This window comes from Etheostoma cragini, chromosome 1 (assembly GCF_013103735.1).
Source record: "Etheostoma cragini isolate CJK2018 chromosome 1, CSU_Ecrag_1.0, whole genome shotgun sequence".
Lineage (NCBI taxonomy): Eukaryota > Metazoa > Chordata > Actinopteri > Perciformes > Percidae > Etheostoma > Etheostoma cragini.
The window spans coordinates 24,677,505-24,696,649 of NC_048407.1; the positions used below are offsets into that span (position 1 = coordinate 24,677,505).

At 39.8% G+C, this 19,145-nt stretch overlaps 1 protein-coding gene across 2 annotated transcripts in view; it reads left to right on the plus strand.

The window, feature by feature from the left end:
• The window catches only part of LOC117945169 (MAM domain-containing glycosylphosphatidylinositol anchor protein 1), a 166,944-nt gene that overhangs the window by 46,618 nt on the left and 101,181 nt on the right, over positions 1 to 19,145 (plus strand). For both annotated transcript variants that reach the window (XM_034872471.1, XM_034872480.1), the window contains exon 3: positions 5,800 to 5,939. In XM_034872471.1, coding sequence (XP_034728362.1) covers positions 5,800 to 5,939 — 140 coding nt within the window. The remainder of the gene's footprint in view (positions 1 to 5,799; positions 5,940 to 19,145) is intronic.

The window sequence follows — 19,145 nt, forward strand, 5'->3', positions numbered from 1 at the left end:
CGGTGACGAATCAATTAATCAGACTAGGCATTTGCCGATAGTTATGTTTCACTTACAACTAATGTGCATTGAATGTCTCAGAAAGTTTCCAATAATGCACAGACAACACTTTCAATCAGCATCCCCCGGAACAGTTTTGATCGATGAATCATCAGAGTCAGATAGATTGCTGTCAAAACAGCAGCTTTCTATGACTGATGAACATCTTTAACACTAACTGAATTGATGCCCCTCTGAACACAACACTGTGTCAGTGTTTGTGTTGACAATTGCTTCCCATGTTTTTCCTCTGCTACAGCCTTTGGCTTGATTTGGACAGTTGATTCCTGTAATATTTTCTTGCATTTTTTGGATCTTGTGTTTTTGCTGATGATATATTTCTTACGCTACAAAAATGGATGAGTTGTTGCAGCATCATTTAAAAAGATGTTTAAACTTGTGATGTTCTTTCATGATCTTAATTTATTTGAATGTTCTGTATTCTGAACCCTCATATAGACCCTTCACAGAAGCCTACCAGCACATGGCTACCAGTTAAACAACATATGAAATTTTTTTCCAGTGTAAGAAATTGCATGAGTTTAATTTTCACTTTGATTTAAAACAATCTTAAAGGTGCTCTGCCACACGTTTTTCATTACTTTGTGGTAATGTCTGAAGTTCTTTAGACTCTGTAACATTTTGTGTAAAACAATGCCTTGGTTACCTACTTTCAAGCCATTCTAGTATGGTATAGAAAGCCTTCAGGAAGACTCACCTTGATTTGTGCCAGTTCTCATTAATATTCAATGAGCAAAGCTGCTTGACTCTGATTAGCCTGGCTATTAGCATTCTTTACCCATCGCAACTGGGCAAGCTCATGAATAGTAATGAGCTTAGGCAACATGACATCAGACTGACCAGCTTTTTTAATTGACCTGATATATCTGCTTATTTCTTTTCAGTGGCTAGAGCTGAAAGAGGAGATAGCATTTCATTTTCACATTCACAAAATAACACAAACACATACAGACCTAACATATTTCAAAAAATGCAAGTAAAAGCGTTTTTGTGTTGAAGGGCACCTTTAAAGTTATTGTGTTACAGTTATTGATTTTACTTAAGGCATGCCAGTCTTGTTAGTGGATGTTGTGTATATATTAGTCTGGCTCAATGGATGTGCATATATTGCTTACACATGTGTGCAGGTACATTAATTACTTATGATTATTAATGATCATAAACATGTGGGAACGCAACCCCTCTACTTAACCAGAAAGATTTGTCTCCATGTTGCTTCTGCAAAGACTGTCAAAAGTTACAGTGATTAAATGTCAGTTGGTTGACTCGGTATACTGTCCAGTTTGTTTTCCATTGCTGTGATCTCTGTTGGTATACCATCTGTGCTGGGTGTGAAACTAGAGGAGAGAGTGAGTCTGTGTAGTGTTACGGGTTGAGCCCACTTGTTTGCTTTTGACTGCAGTGCCCTGTTGAGGAGCCTCTCCACCCTCTGGCCTAGCTGTCAGTCTCTCCTCTTTGGCTGACTATATTTACCTACTTCCTTCTTTGTCTTGGGATTATTATCATCTCTTTCTATTAAATATTTATTTAGATATGTTTTTTAATCCAAATTAGGTAACCCTTCCCATTGATCGCTTTTCAATTACTTTATCAAACCCCAAGTTAATTTGGCTCTCTTTCCCTACTTCTTGTTCTTAGACTCATTCTTTCTGACTCTCCTTACCACAACTGTTTGTCTCTCTTTTAACTTAGCTTTCTTCTTCCCTCTTTGTTTTTTGTATTGTCTGTTCACTGTCACTTTCTTCCCTCCTTCTGTACTTCTCTTCTGTTTTTCTGTCTCCATTCACCTTTTCTGCTTTTCCTCTCTCCCTCTCTCGCTTCTCTCTCATCCTTGTCTGTCTCTTGCCTTTCGTCCTCATTTCTCATTTACATTTCCTTCCTCGTCCTCCTCTCTTTCTTGTTTTTTTCCTCATCCACCTCTAGCTTGTCTTTCTTTCCTCGTACTTCTCTCTCTCTTGCCTTTCATTCCACCTCCTCCTCCCCTCTCCCTTGCCTTTCCTGTCTTCTCCTCTCTCTCGGCCTCTCTTTCCCTAGTCGATCAGACAGTTGAAGCAGCCAAGCTGCCGGAGGCGAGAGCAGACAGAGGAGCTGCTCTGTCCGACCTCCCTCCCTCTCCGGAGAGGCAAACTTATGCCGACACGCCAATAAGCTGTGAGGAGACAATTAATCACCATTTATATCAGCTCTCCCTGTTTCTGGAACCAAGTTCTGTTACCCCATATAGTGATTTTAATAGTTTTATCCATTCATGGGTTACATTTTCATTGATTGATTGGTAGAGTTTTGCTCCAGCGAACCTGCTGTTTAAGGATTACAGCTACTTTTGACTTAAAGATTGTTGGTCAAAAGTGAGTTTAACTCACACAATTTGGGAGAAGTGAATAGACATGAGATGTGATCTTCCATTCCACAGCAACTACTTTTATCGTGGCCTTTAACAAGGCACTTGACCCCCAACTGCTCCACTGGATCTGCTCAGTACCCATCAGATGAAGATAGTAATTACACAAGGCAGTTCCTGTGCGTGTATATGTGTAACTGTATGAATCTGAATTTAAGTGTTTGCTAAAAAGGAATTCAGACAACCCGTTTTGGTTAATTAACCGCGATTTATTTTCTAGATTGCCTAAACTAAACCAGTTGAAATATTCCATTCTATTTCTTAGAGCACATAAACTTTATTTTGAATGATGTTTTCTTCACTTTATGTAAAGTCAGAAACCATGCGCTGCAGAGACAGAGAGAGACACTGAGGTTAAGACGAAGGATAGAGAAGAGCAACAGAGCAAGAAGCAGAGAACTTAACAGAGAGTTGCTGCCAAAGTACTGTGACATACTGTGTGTGTGTTACTACATGTGTGCAAGAACGTGCATGTTTTAAGGGTATATGCGCATTTGCATGCATGCTTATATTTTGTTACTTTGGAGAAGCAATGGCTGTTGTATGCTAAAGAGGTCTTTGAAAGAATAATGAAAAGCTTGAAGGAGTGAATGATCGACTGCTCTGTTGATGAGCTCCTCAAACACAGCAGTGCGCATCATTAAGTCTCATATTCAAACCGGCATTCACACACATGTTTCTCCTCTGCTAACAGTGAAACTGACATGCACACACTACAATAGACACAAACAGAGTAAGGCATATATGCAGTAGGCAGGTGGTAAATTATGTGCCCTTGCTTTTTCTTTTCTTCTCCAACACATCTGCTTTCATAGAATTAAATCAAAAGAAAAAATAGCTAAGGATAAATACTAAGCAGACTGTTTGCAAGTTACAGCAAGGTGCAGATATGTTGTGGTATTTTCTTATCATCTTGAAAATGCTCACTTTTATACCAAAGGCTAATTTTTATATTATACTCTGACTTTGGAAGACATTATTGTAAGTGTGTGTATTTTGAGTATGGTTGTTTGTGCATTTACCTACCCAGGTTAGGAGCAAAGCAAAAATGGAAAAGCACAGGTTTGTAATAGCCCCATGTTTGCAACCATGACTAAATCTGACATCCAATTTTTTCATGTCTCTTTTTCCTTTACTGTTTCTTAAAAGAGAAAAAAAATCCTTATCTAGTAAAGGGGCAATGTCAAGGCATGTCGAGGCAAGGCAAGTCAAGACAGGGCAGTTTTATTTGTATAGCACATTTCAGCAACTGGGCAATTCAAAGTGCTTTACACAAAATCACGCTAAAATGTACCAATGTAATGGGACAGGCACACTCGCTATGTACTAATACCTTAAGCTATTAACAGCTCCAGCGTGTTCCATATGAGAGAACATGCAGCGACAGATTCAGAGAGCTTCTTTTATTTTCAACTTGATTTCTGGCTCAAGATTGCTCTCTGCGTTGTAACGTCTGATCGAGTTGAGGATTAAGGTGAACAGGCCGCCCACGTCCTTACTGTCTGTTCAATAATAAAAGTTGTAGAACACAGAGGAAATTTGTTTCCCCTGTGAATCAAGGCTAATCACATCATTTTGCTTCCCCCGTCCCCCATGCCTCTCTCTGGGGTTTCACACTCCTCTCTGGCCTTTTCCTCCTCACCCGCTGTTTCTCTCGCTTTGTGCCTGTCCCTCCCCTCCTCGCTCCTGTCTGCCTTAATCATATGGGAGGTAAAGCCATTTGAGGCTACTTGCACGCTAGCAAGCCCTCTACATGGGCCAGCGCTGTGCAGACTCCGATATTGTAGTTGTCACCCACTGCAGAGATCTCCCATCATAAATCCATCATCCATTATTCCTGGAGTTGCCTTAGAATGGAGCTATACACAATATGGCAGAGCTGGGAGCCTGGAGTCACACAACTTGACTCAAGTCTGACTTGGACTTGAGACTTGACTTAACCTGACTCAAGACTTCACACTTGACCTTGACTTGAGACAAATGACTGAAATGACATGGACCCGCAATGGGCCAACCGTTGACCAAGTTCTTGATGACAACTCTCTTTTTAAACTGATTAAAATTGGAAAACTGTGCTACTCTAGGTCAAAGAATTTTGTATGACTCAACTTGACTTTCTTCATTCACATCACATTGACTTGAAACTAGCTTGTGACTTGAAGATCAAGGGCCCTATTTGATCTGGCGTGAAGCAAATCAAATCCACTTCTGCTAGTTTGACGGCGGAAAAAAAACATGTTTAACAGTCACATGGTTTAAAAGGGTTGTACTCAGTGTCTTCATTACTTAATAAGTGTGTTTTGGGCGTAACATGCAATAAATCAATGAGAGGGCCATCTCCCATTGGCACGTATGTACCTTGTCACATTGCTATTATAGGGCCCTAAGACTTCAGACTTGCTTGTTACTTGCACATGTGTGGCTTACTCCCACTTCTGCAATATGGTGATGTTATTTCAATATCATGGTTTGAGAATATTTTCCCTTAGTTTTTGGTTATGACAAAACTTAAATATTGTCTTATGCTCTACCTGAGTCAAACGAACAACACATTTTACCACTCAATGACAAAATCTTCTGCAGTCACTGACAAGCATTCCCAAAATACTGTTGAATGTGGGCTGCCTTTGGGGAAAGTTGACAGTTCTAAGAGAAATGTTGAAATAAAATGGTGAAAAACGGTGGTCCTAGATCACACTGCCACACAAGTCCACAGAGCAATGATTCAGAGCTTCAGCGATTACCGCTTCGAAAGAACCAAAATCCCAGAAGACGACTGCTGCTACGACCCAAATTTATTAAGCAGTCAATCAGAATACTACATGAAATGATGCAGAGTACAACGGCATATTAGCTTAATGCCACTGAAAAAAACTGTGATGTACACTTAACATATAAGATCTTAGTTACTGCTTGCTATATTCTGTATTAGACAAAAGCGCTCTCCCAGAGTGAGGTATCAGCCTTCTGACCTTCTAATGGAGATCAACGTTTCAATTTTCCAATAGATGCCTGCATCTCTCAACAAACACAGACACACGGAACACTCCAGCATATTTGCAAAAGTTTTTTTTAATGCAGATGCAGGAGTAATGTGATATACATGTAATGTTCATTTGATTAATCAATACCAGCACTAGTGTTACACATACACCCACAAGTCAATGACCTTTTTTTCTGCAGCAGAGATATTACATATTAGAGATATTACATATTACTGAACATGCAATGTGGTTTCTCTCCCTCTGTGTGTATGTGTGTGTATGTGTGTGTGTATGTGTTTATGTCCACATGGCTATATGCCTGTCTCTGCATGTGTGTGTGTGTGTCGCTCACAGCTCCAGCCAACGCCCAGATCGTGCACTCAGGCGCAGCGTGTAACGTCAAAGATGATAACATCAGTGAGAGAATCTACACCATCAAAGAAGGAGACACCCTAGTGCTTCAGTGTATTGTTAAAGGACACCCACGGCCACAGGTAAGCTCCCAAACCACCTGCTGAGTAAGGTGTGTGTGCCAGAATATTATGTAATGGACTGTTTGTTGATGCTGATCATGTTAAACAGAGTGACTTTCACTAATTCCGCAGGTAAGTTTTTGAAACTTGAATCTTGCTCGATGATGCTTGGATAATAGGGTACATGGAGGAATTAATTTTCATTGTTATTTTTTTTAACATTTTCATGCCCCCTTTCATCTTCAAAAAACTTCCAAATTTGCAGACCTGTCTAACTTAAATCTTGCTGGATTGTTAAAGTGTACCTCAGAAATTGAGCTAACATCTCTGTCCTCATGAGTCCCGTTTTCCTGACACAGCACCTCCTAAAATCTGGCAAAACCTTACTTTGTTTACATGGTGCACCTGTTGTCAGGCTGGCTTGTTTGGGCAAACCATGCCCTGCTTCGGTTTCACAGGTGAACATTGATAGCAGTTGGCTTCCACCTGAGTCTTCTTAGCTGTTAGTGACACATTCAGTATATTTGGTTCAACGCTATTTAAATTGATGAATAAGCGCAGCAGTAGCTCAGGATTTAAAGAATATGTTTGTGACTTAAAGGTCCCCAGAACAGCTGGAAGGGTAAATGCTCTACCCACTGTAAATGGTTACAATTCACTCACACTTTGCCTTTTAGCAAAGCTAACTGTGCAGCTTCAGCAGTGGATCTTTAACATAATGTATGAAAATATAGTACAGGCGAAAGAAGGATTATATGTGTTAGGATAAAAACAGAATACAATATATGATAGATCACAGTATGAAATTATTTGCTGTCCACTGAATTTCCTTCTGTCTTTTTGAGCAACATTGAAAAGAAGTGAAGATGAACAAATGCTGTTATACAACAGCTCAGACTGGTTGCACATGATGTGTTTGGAGTGTAGCTGATTAGTTAGTTGGAAAAAGCCCAGCCTTAATTTTTTCATATAGACATATGCTATATATAAGAGTGTTTAGGCACGCACAAACATAACTGAATACATAAATATACTTCATGCAAACATACACACAAACACACACGCTCATACCAAGCTGTTGCAAACAGTGGACACATCTGTTCTCCTAGGTTGAACTCCAGCACAACATTTTGGACCAGGGTCTCTGTGCGCGTGTGCATGGGGCCACAGGAATGGGTGCGCGTGTGTGAACTTACAGAGATGTAAAATGAACCGAGGTGACTGCAGAGGGATTGTGTGTTTTGTGTGTAATTTGTGGCAGTGTGTGAGGTGAGAAAAGCAGTGTTCCTCTTGGGTGCATGTCCACTGGCATCACATCAGCATGCATAAAACAGTGGCTATGTCTAGGCCTTGTTTTCTTCTGTTTGTGTGTATGTGTGTGTTTGTGTGTTTTTGTGTGTGTGTGTAAGACGCAGCTTGCTTGTGTGACTCTGCAGATGCAAACTAATCATTTATATGTAGCTGTAATATCTAATTACATTAGAAACTGTTGACCTAACCTGCCTAAGCACTGTTAATTGTGGCTATCATTTCTCTCTCATTTGATCCATCCATCTTGTTCTGGTTCTCTCTCTCTCACTCCCACACACGCACGCATGCACACACACACACACACACACACACACACACACACACACATGCACACCACATTTACAGGCTGTATGCTCTAGAACAAATACAGACTACTTTTTAGTAAAAGTTTTGTTTTCACTGGCGTTGGAATAATAATCATTGTAAAAATGTTCTCTGAAAAACATACCATACAAGTTAATTTCCCTGGAGCGGTTCAAAGATGTAGGAAACTACGTCAGTGATTGCTTGTTCTCTGGGTCTGAGGTGGTAGTGTATTTTGACTAATGATCACATTGGTCACATTGTCATAAGGTATGGGTATATAATATATAGTGTGCGCACAAACAAGACTTACACTGCCTCTGGCAAAGAGACATTGGTAAGTGAGTGTGTGTGTGTGTTTGTGTGTGTGAGTGTGTGTGTGTGTGTGTGTTTGCACGGTTGTGTGCGTGTGTGTGAGCATATGTATTGGCGTTTCTGTGAGAAAATGTGTATGTAGACACCATAACAAACAAAGGCAGACAGTTATTTAAGTGATGCGCACTGTGTGAGATCCTTTGCACATATCACCTAGACGTTAGAAATTTTGAGCTGGATGTATATTGCGCATAGATATGAATTCTTGATTCTTCTTGGGAATAGTATTGCAAACTAATAATTCAAGGTCCATTCACTAGTAGTTTTCTGATCTTTTAACCACATCTCAAGGTCTTCGTTACTAAATGAAACTGCCTTAGGTGTGATCCGACATATTGTGTCGTCTGATGGCAGCTGAGCCAATTTTATTTGCTGATGAAGATTTATTATTCTGAACATTTGTCACTAATGTTGTGTTGAATTTGCCTTCTGTAAAGTAAGCAACCGACACTATAATGCAAACACATTTTATTGAACAGCAATTTACACACTTCACCATGACAACTGAAGAAAAACGCTCTAATAGCCTACAAAAAGTTATTTCTGATAATTGCCATTTCTCTTTAGTGATTTTACACTTTATATGAATTCAAAACTATTACATAGCCAATGGTTTGCTTTCTCGCATCCACAATGTATCAAATACAAAACAAAATAATGGTTAAACACCCTGGAAGTTATATCTGCCAGTGAAACACAAACAATAACCGACCAGTGTCAGCACATATGTTCTATTCTGGAATGCAGCACACATTGACGCCAACATTTGTCTATGTTGTCAAGGAGAGGGCTGCCAAGTAGAAGGTGGCATATTTACACATATATAAGAGTGAGAAGAGGGAGACAAAGATCAGATAATGACAACAGGATAAAACAGTGTAGGACACTAAAAGAGAAATTGAATGATGACAGATTGTGGTGGCGCTGGAGGAAGGAATAAAGGTTACAGTGATAAGGGATATGAAAAAAATGGTGATGCTTATTGCGATAAAGAGGAGAGAACGATTCAAAGTCACGATAATCATTTCTGCGTGTGTGTGTTTGTATGTTCATCTCAACTTGCACGGTGAATGCATTACCACGTGTATGTAATGCAAACACGTGTAGAAGAAAAAAAAGTAGGGATTTAAAAAATGTACTTCTCAGAAGCTGTTGCGTGCTCACAATGAGGGTTTGACAACCCGACCTTTGACACATGTCATCCCCTATCTGTCTTCCATTTGTTGTCTCCCTCCACTGGGTGGTTAAATCTAAATAGACACAGATTGTCAAATTCTGCTTAAAATGAGTAAACAAAAATCATCCACAATAACCAGAGAAATCAGATATGCATCTGTATTTCTAGCCTGCAAGCATAGAATAGAATAGAAGTAGACAGTAAGTGTGCTGATCTCTTTCCAGTGTGTTCTGCTGGAGTAGCACACTGCACTATTCTGCAGTTATTCCCATTGGGCTTACAGAGTTTCCACTGCGCTCCATCGGCTGTATTGATAACATGATCCCTGTCATTCCAACTCTCCTTCCTCCATCCTTACAGCTTCCCATAACTTCTCTTCTTTACACACATGGACTGTTCTGTCATTGCGCCAAATTGTGGTTTCTGATCTATTTTTTGTTGTTATATTATTCTGTTCATTTTGGCAGAATTGGATGTTGCATTCTTCTGCTTTACCGAATGCTTTGTATGTGCTAATGAACTTCCTCATGATTTTGATTTACATCTATGCAAGTGTAGTCAATCTGCAGTGTTGCAAAGCTTCTTGGAATTATTAAAGTTTTAGCCAATTAGCAGCAACCTCAGACAAATACGTGGTGTACATAAAAGCCAGCATTCCAAACACATACGTAGGTTGTACATAACGTAGGTCTGGCCTGCTGGTGACGTAATCTCTGTGGTAGTAGTTACCAGAGCAGTTGAGGGAGAGCGCTGTTTTCTGCAAAACATGCAACACATGCAGGTTTTCTCTGCACTCTTTGGAGTGGTTTAAAAAAAAAAATGGTTAATGCAAAACGTTTGTTCTTGTCTCCTACTTGACCTTACCTACCAGCGGGCGGGTTGTTCTTGTGCGTACTATAAAATAAAATCCTGATGGCGCCACTGGTAGCCAAAACATTTAGAAATTTCTCATTTTCTGGGGTGTTTCTCCTCAGAAAAAAATAAATAAACACAACAGTTTTTCAAGTTACCAAAGTGAACCACGTCTCCTTTTTCCCATCCTCACTGAGAAGTTTGTTGGCCTGTAGGTTACACACACGATGTTCCAGTTTTCTGGCTTCTTTGTTATTATTTATGGGTTTACTCCAGTTTGGTTTGAATGTCCTTATAATGTTCTCTGTACTAACCCTTCAGAGAAACAATGCACTTACAAATTTGTGCCAACAACATTTTTAATACATTCATTAATTATCACACCCACTGCAGTCTTTAAAGACATTAGCGCTTAATATTTTATTAATCAGATAAATTGCTACATAGCAGTTCTGAATCTTTTATCTGTCTCCGGTTTCAAGCTTTGGGAGAGAGCTGCTCATGTCCCACATTTGATGGGTCTATTTAAGATCATAGGAATATGATGTATGAGTTATGATTGGAAGTGGATTTTTTGGGGGGATGTGAAGACGTGAAGCCCATTTTGCTCGCAAAACTTTAATCCGCGCCCTGTCGGACTGAAATGATGTAGTCCTCACCTATTTTAGAGGGAGGAGGATTCAATTTAGCCATGTGAGGCCGCCCAATAAATAGCTGCTTTACTGAGAATGAGTCTGATTGAGAATTTATCCAATCCTTTATCAAGACTGATTGTTTACCTTTGCCAGAGGTTGATTGGATTGAAAAAGGAGCTCTCACCCTGATCCATATAGAGGAGAAAAAAAATCAAATCATTTCTCTCTATGTCTGTCTTTCTCTCTCTATGGCTTTCTGACTTTGTCTTTTTGTTGCCTTTCCACCTCATACTATTTCTTTCTCTTCCTCCCTCTCTTTGTCGTTCTCACTCTTCGTATCCCTCACCGCGAATCTCTACACATGTCTTTGTTCTCTTTGCTCTTTCTTCACCCTTATATTACATTATTCCTCTTCTCCAAACTGATCTGTTTTTCCTCGTTCCTGTACACATCTGGAACTCCTAATTTCTTCATTCTTTGCGTCTTTCTCTTTTTCTTTTGGGCTTTCTCTCATCTCTATCTTCTCTTCTCCACAGAGCAACTGCAACAAGCCATACATCAAGTGAGACACAGTTAGTTTACGTGACGGAGCAGCTTGGTTTGGGAAAAGTCCATTTTGTGTGCGTATCTTTCCAGAAAATAAAAGCAGCCGCTTTAAAAATACTTATGTTTTTTTCTCTTTTTAGGGACAAATATTACTTATTACAATTTTAAGTTTAAACACAGTAGCAAGTATTTCCTTTTATTCTCTCATGTCAAGCACATTGATTTTTTCTCGGAATACTTTAAGACTAGTTAGAGAAAAACAGAAAGAAAATAGAAAGTAATGCACATCAAAAAACCTTAGTGTTAGAGGTCGACTAGAAGGTGCTTTTTGCATTGTTCAAGTTAACTCAAGGGACAGCAGGGCTTTTAGTTAACAAAGCACTGTAGTCCCGCTCACAAAGCTGTTCTTGTTACGCGCACAGACACACAAACACACACACACACACAGATTCTTCAAGAACACAATAGGAGAGTAAATGGTTTTTCTGAAAGTGATTCCTACCTCCTTATTATTTATTCATGGGTCTGCTGGTCATTGCAACCTTGAGACCAGCGTTTGTGTGTGTGTGTGTGTGTGTGCACGCGTGGTTCTGTGTGTGTGCGCGTGTGTCTGCGTGTGTGTGTGTGTGTGATGAATTCTATAAGAGAGGAAAAGGTGGAGAGAGCCATACAGTAGAAGAGAAAAGTGGAGAGGCAGAGAAAAGAAAGAAGTTGGTGGTGGAGGGAGGGAGATGGGGGCTGCAGTCTGGAATATGGGTTTGGATTTCCGTCCTTGAGTGGAAGACGATCGATAGTGAGGCTGAAAGCAAGGCTGATCGGGTGGCAGCACGAGGCTGCACAGGCACTCAGTGGGAACACGACCTAGACACAAACAAGGTCACTGCCCGACCCCTAGCCGGATGGAGGGACAGAAAGAAGACGTAGAAGAGAGTAGAAGAAGTAGATCACAATTTGTAGAAGACAATGGGGGGTCTCTAGATAGCTGGAAAGCAGAGATTGATGGCAGCAAAGTGAAGATGGAACAGTTGGGAGGATGAATATATAGAAAGAGAGCATGATGAAGGAAATAAGACAGGAATATATGTTGGTGGAGTAAAACTAAAAGAACATGCATCTTTAGACATGGAAATTGTATATTCAGTAGTTTGGAAAGAGAAGGCAGGAACAGAGACTGGAAACCTTTGATGATACTACTTCTTTCATAACCTGTAGAAGAAAATGCTTCAACCCACCTCAAATAATACCACACTATATATACAATACAATAATCACCACCATGATGTTACACCCACAACTGTATGCTTGAGTAAAAATGTGTGTGTTTGAGAGAATGTGAATAAGAACAGAATACACTGAACAAGCGAGAGACGTAGAAAGAAAAAAAGTGGGAATCAAAATTAAAAAGAGATTGGTGAATACCGGCGATAATTCCGCATTGCACACATGCTATGGAGAAACAGACAGAGGGACATGAGAATGAGCTGGCAAATGCGGAAGAAACATATTTGAGGAATTGGAGCTAGAATATCTCTTCGGTGTTTTGAAAAGTCATTCTGTTTTCAAGCTATACACAGGTACTTATAGTCATAGTAGAAAACGCTACATTTGTCAAAGACAGAGATAAGAACTGTTGCCACATTCTATGATATGGCTTACTGTAATGTAGGTGGGATGTTTGCTGTGCCTTATGACATCATGAAGACAAGTTTGGATAAATTAATTTGGGTAATCAACCTTTTCACTGCACTCACTTATCCAACACTTGATGAGGGAAATTTGTAGTCTTTGTACCATGTCTGCATATCTCGTTAGTTTACACTTCAGTTTAAAGAGAAACTAGAAAAATGGCAGGACCAAACTACTTCAGATGGGTCTGTGAGAATCTTTGCATCTGTGTCCTTGACTACTTAGACGCTGAGAGAGAGAACAAACACAGAATAAAATGTGATCTCAAAGACAAAACCAAAACACTTACTGTAATATTGCAGGTGCTGAATCTGGGGGTACAAATCTGTGCTGAACTCATTTAGACCAAGTGTGTATGGTGTCTGTTGTCGTGGCAACGCACTGTACTTTTTAGACAAGCGCCACTCTACTTCCTAAATAATAAAGAGGATGTCTAAATGTCTGGGTCTTCTCAAAAAGTTAAATACCACATTGAATAGTAGCTAGACAAAGACAGATAGATAGATAGATAGATAGATAGATAGATAGATAGATAGATAGATAGATAGATAGATAGCTAGATATGCATCAATAGATACTAAAAGTAGATAGATATACTAGATAGATAAACTGTATCTGTCAGGCCTTTCTTTACTTCCCCCTCCCTCCTTCCACTGCTTATCCACTCAGCAATGACATCATCTGTCCGACACACACACAGATGCACACACACAAAAAAGTAAGAGCTCAAATGTCTCTATCTCATGCCATACTTGAGCTAATTAGCCATTGCTCATTACAACAAACACATCCAACATGGTGGAGCGTGTAAGGTAGCGGCTGACACTGCTGCTGACAGCTGTAGACACACAGGCTGTTTGGAGAGAGCAGCTTACGTCTGCTAAGTCTGTCCGCCCCGGTTTGTTCCGCTTGGACTTAAGAAATCTGATGGTCAACGAAATGCTGAGCAAACTCTTCAAATTTCTCTTAAAAAAGGCAATTATGTAACTAGTGTTTTGCACAACGCTAGAAGGCTAATATGCTTAGGAAACATGTGTCTTTCAAGAGCAAGCAATGGGAAGTGTCTCGCGAGCTTCAGTGTCATATTATTTAGCATAGTGCACGTCACCATCACAACAAGTTAAATATGCGGTGTATATTTTTTTCATAGATCATGACATTATCGTACAGTAAATGCTGATGAAACCTCTGCTTCCTGTAATTTCATCGCAGCCCCGGTCTCACATTACCCAGGCAGAAAGAGCGATAAAGGCATTTGTATTGTATGTCAAGGTTAGAGTGAGGGATGGTGTATTTAATATCAATGAGTCAGTTTTATTGAACTTTGTGTGATCTCTGCACCGAGGGGTGTTTTTATATTTTAAAGATTATTTTTGTTGGCATTTTAGGGCTTTATTTGTGACAGGAGAGCTTAGAAATGAAAGGGGAGAGAGAGGTGGAGGTGCAGCAAAGGGCTGCATGTCAGAATCGAACCCACGGCTGCTGTGTCAAGGACTGAGCTCTACCAGGTGGACTACCCAGGCACCTTTACTCTGTAAGTTGTATAAAAAAACAGACTGATGGCAACTATTCACTGCTTACGGGCAACCTTAAATGACTTGTGTAAGAGTTTATTGATGTGAAATCAATTATGTTCATATTAACAATAATCCCGTTATGGGACTTCTTACTTAAATTAGTCCTGTCAATTAACAAGGCTATCGATTACCCATTTTAACAGGCAGTTGCAAACAGTAAATGTAGATTACATAATGAAAATGCCATCTAACCAATGTTATGAATACACAAATGTATCCCATATTTTCACCTAATTTTTCCTCCCAATTGGCTCTGTTAAAAGTCACTGCATTCCCTCTCATTTCCTTCATTTTTTACTGTTTTTTATTATTTCTTGTTGTATTTCCTGGTCCAATCTTTGTTGTGTTTTTGCTTTTCTTACTCTTTTCTACAAAATATGTTTGTTTGCTTTGTTAATTCTGTCTCGTGTCCCTCTTCTCTCTTCCTTTCTTTGCTTTCTCTTCTTCCCTTTTATCTAAACTCATCTCTTCTTGTTCTTTTTTCTCTTCTTCCTTTCACTGCTAATGTTTTCTGTCCTACTCCTTTTATTCTCCCACATTTTTTTCCGGTAAAAAAGAAAACCCTCTGCCCTCTTTCACCTCTTCTCACACATCTCTCCTTCGCTAATTTACTACCTCCAAAATTCCCAACGCTCAATGCCATGAATCAGCAAAGCAACGTCCATCCAGGCAGTGATGCTTGACATTATATTTATTATTACTCTCTCTGGTTGCTTATCTTTTAAACGTTCAGTTATTCACCCTACATCTTTTCTCCCAGTAATAGTTATTTAGAATGGATATATCCATATGCAAGTTGATTTAGCTCTCTGGCCTATGTCTTCCACACCTCACTTTAAGTCATTCAATTGAGACATTGTTTGTAAAGCAAAGCGGGAGCGATGCCTTCTCAATATTCATCGGTTCAAGATGCCATTTTCAAACTGCGCTATTCCTCTTTTTGTCATTTTGTCATTTCTGCCAGTTTTCTGTCTTCCTCTCCCACACTTTCCCTCAGACGTTGCATCCTGTGTGCTTTCGCGCCTGTTTGTGTATGTCTGAGCGTGTGTGGGTCTGCATCTGTGCCAAGTAGTATTCCCCGATAACAGGATTACCATCTTAAGCCTATTCACGGTAAGTGAGCCAGTTGGATGGATAAAGTAGTGTATCGTCGACTCAGCTGGCGTTACATCAAGAAAAGAGTTAGAAAAATTGTAGAAGGCAGGCTTAGCAAGCTTGTGGTGAGGTACTGAGAGGGAATATAAAGGATTCAAAGTCTGTATAGAGGGATGAAAGCCTTGCAAGCTAAGCATTGCTTACAGTGATGTCGAACAAGGAAGGATTTAACTTTTCACTGCAGTATTCTCCTCAGTGGTTAATGGTAAATCACACTGAATGTGAACACTGCCAATTGGGTCCACAAAACAGGGAGATGTGCTAGTAACATTTTAAGGTTAGGGTACTTTGATTATCATGAATTCATGCAAGACTTCATGCATTAAAAATTATTTCATTTATGTAGTACTTCATGAGTTATCTGGAATGTACAACAAGAAAAAATAGCAGCTAAGGTGTTTTTAGTTTTTACTTTGTTAGCCCTCTGAGGACAAAAGACGCACTTGCGAGTCTAAGCGCTGGACTCGGGCACACTAACCCCTAACCCTCAAAAAGCAATATTAAAAAATTTAATTTCAGGCATTTTTTAAACTGTTTTATCCATGCATTAAGCAACTTTTCCCGCAACCCGCATCAATCAACCCCTTTTTCTGTCTCGCTTTCATTACAAGATGCATAGAGCTGAGCCTGAGTTTTTTATTCTGAACAATAAATTGCTGACTACAAAAAAAAATAGAAATATTCGTTTCATAACACTTAAGATCTCTTTCTAGGATTCCCATAATTTTTTTTTATCACAATTGACTTGTGTCCAATTAAACATTTCCCCAGCATGCTCAGGGTCCGCCTGGGTCTTGCAGTCGGTGAAAAGCAACTGCCCTGCCTACGTCTCAGAACTGCGGCCACTTTCATCTTGTGAAGTTATCGTTGCCTACGTGTGCATGACGTCAGGGCAGGTCAGGATCAAGTCGGACACAAATCTAACCGGCATGCATTGGGCGGCGTGATGGTTTCTGCGCAGACCTGGCTCATCTACAGCGAGCATACTTGTATTCTCTAAAGTCTAAGGAATGCAATGAGACCTCTAATGAGCCAATCCGTTCACGGGAGAAGGAGACATCCCTGTGGAAAACAAATGATTTCTCTGACCCAATGTCAGCCCATGTGGTGGTAGATCAACATTTCTGGGGACCAGGGACACTTCCATGTTACAAGACCCAACTACCTTTTTAGTCAATAAAGAGCCGATTCCAATCACATGGATTGCATTGGAATTCTGATCCAGTGCTGAGTTATCTCTGCTTTTCTTCATGAAAACTGATAGTTATAGGGCATAGCACATGCTGAGCAATTTATAATTACATATTTCTATATATTTATGTATATATTTATTTCACGTATGTGTGTGTTTGATGTGGGTGTGTTGTATTTGAGAAGTTTTGTGTTTTGCACTTTTTTGGCTTTTAAATTTGCGTTTTTTTGACTTTTAAATTTGCGCTTTCAAATGGATATAAGACAAATGCAAATATATCTGTAGAAATCCATTCATATAAAATCCATTTTTGAGTCTTTGGAATTTCAAGCATTTCTCATAAAGACAAAAATGTAAACAATAATCTCAACCTGCTTTTTCTAGACTATATGCAGAGTCAGTATTAAGGTTTCATGTATGTTTTGCTTTTTTGACAGTTTTCAGTTAAGATAGTGGAGCAAAGGGCTCTGACGGCTATTGGACTATGTCTGCTGGATTCTGTTGGGTGGTGTCACCAAGGTGAGCAGTGAGAGGCTCAGCGACAGATTAAGCGGAAGGGAAAGAGTGTGTGTGATAGGAAGACATTAACCTGTTAAAAAGCAAATTAGGACTTGCAGAGACGGAATGGACAGAGGGAAACAGAGAGGGAGAGACAGTTGGAAAGAGAGAGATGAGAAGAAATGTAATAGACTGAGACCACACACACACAGTTCCAGAGTGAGAAGAGGGAGAGAGGCGTTTAGACAGATGGCTGCAGGCCACTGACCTGTCAGTATGTTTGACACATATTAGCCTTCTTCTCCCTCGCCACCTAAAGAAGCACACACCTTTCACTCTCTCTTCTCTTCTCTTCTCTTCTTTACCTTCCCGGTTTTGGATCCATATTCATCATGCATAATTAGCTGTCCTTTTCTTTTTCCCTACAAGTACACACATATTTATGGATTTAAAGCTATAATATGTTGCCAGTTTATTAGGTACAAACAGCTAAATCCAATGCCAGAGCTCTGCAACAAACCACACTGTTACACAGCTTATGTTGTTACTTTTTGTTGACAATGTACCAAAGAGGTGTTAATTCAACTCTATCATTTTGGTGGCCGAGCATTGAGAGATGTATCTAACATTTGGCAAGCTCTCTCAACAAAAGGTTTAGCCATGTGGGTGTGCCTAATAAACTAGCACCTTGCTGTACAGTATTGTTAGAAAATCCCTCTGTTAAATGGAGCACAGCAGATTTACTGTCACAGGAGAGGATGCGAACCACTACTAAGAAAATCTTGACTTGCTTGTCAGTCTGCGACATGGTTGACAATGCCAATAAAGTCTGTTTATCCCATTCTATTCATTCCACAACAACTCATCAAAAACATCTTGGCTAAAGTGTGAAAGCTGTTGCAAAAGTTTCACCGAACAATATTGACTTCACTTTCTGGGTTTGAACATTGGAACTTCAAAAACACGTCAACCGAAACACCTGGCGAAATCTCCAAATGTTTTTTATGAAACAAGTGCAATGCCAGACGATATGGGCTACTAATCTCTACATTCTATTGTATCGGTTCATAGACTCAAACATTTTCCTTTGACTCATGCTATTTCAGTGTAAACAAAGGAGTGTGATCGATTCAAAGACAAGTTATTACCGTTAATGAAATTGTCAATGCAGAAACCGCAATGTGTTGGTTGGAAACAAAAATTGTGTAAATGGGATTATTGCAAATGATAATCACACAACGTGTGACCACTAATGGAACATTTACTAGCCTGCCTAGCTCTGGTCAGTATTTATAGTGCACTCTCAACATAGTTTCAATAGGGCCTAATAGCGCCATCCCCCCACCCTTCCATAAAACCACAAACACAAAGTGATCCCCAACTTCCTCCTCGCAATACTCTGACAAGATTGTTCTCTGCTTCTGTTCTCCTGTTGAAACATCTGTGTCCTAGACAGCATACAGCTCCCCCAGCTGAATACAGAAACAGCGAACAAAACCTGCTGCATTTCATGTCGAGCTGGATCCCAGGGGATCCCATAAACCTTCCCTTCACATTACACTTCTAACCAGATGTAAGAGCTATTATTACAAAAGGCTCTGACTCAACAAATGTGTCTTTATTTCCCAGCATGTTTGTATCTGTGTGAGGGAGAAGTCTGGGGGAATGTATGTGTGTGTTTTTATGTGTGTAAATGGATGTGCATTTAGACATTTAGATCTGATGGCAAGTCATTGTTTGGCTTTCCTGTACTTTGTAAAGGAATAAAGAAAGGGAAGACAAAACCACACAGACAGGGATAAGATGAGGGAGAGAAAAAAGGACTGAGTGAGATATCCAGACCAATCTTTTGGGACCTGAGTGGAAAAAATAGAGCAGCGTCACATGTCTATTGAAGGAAGAGAGAAGAATGGGGTGGAG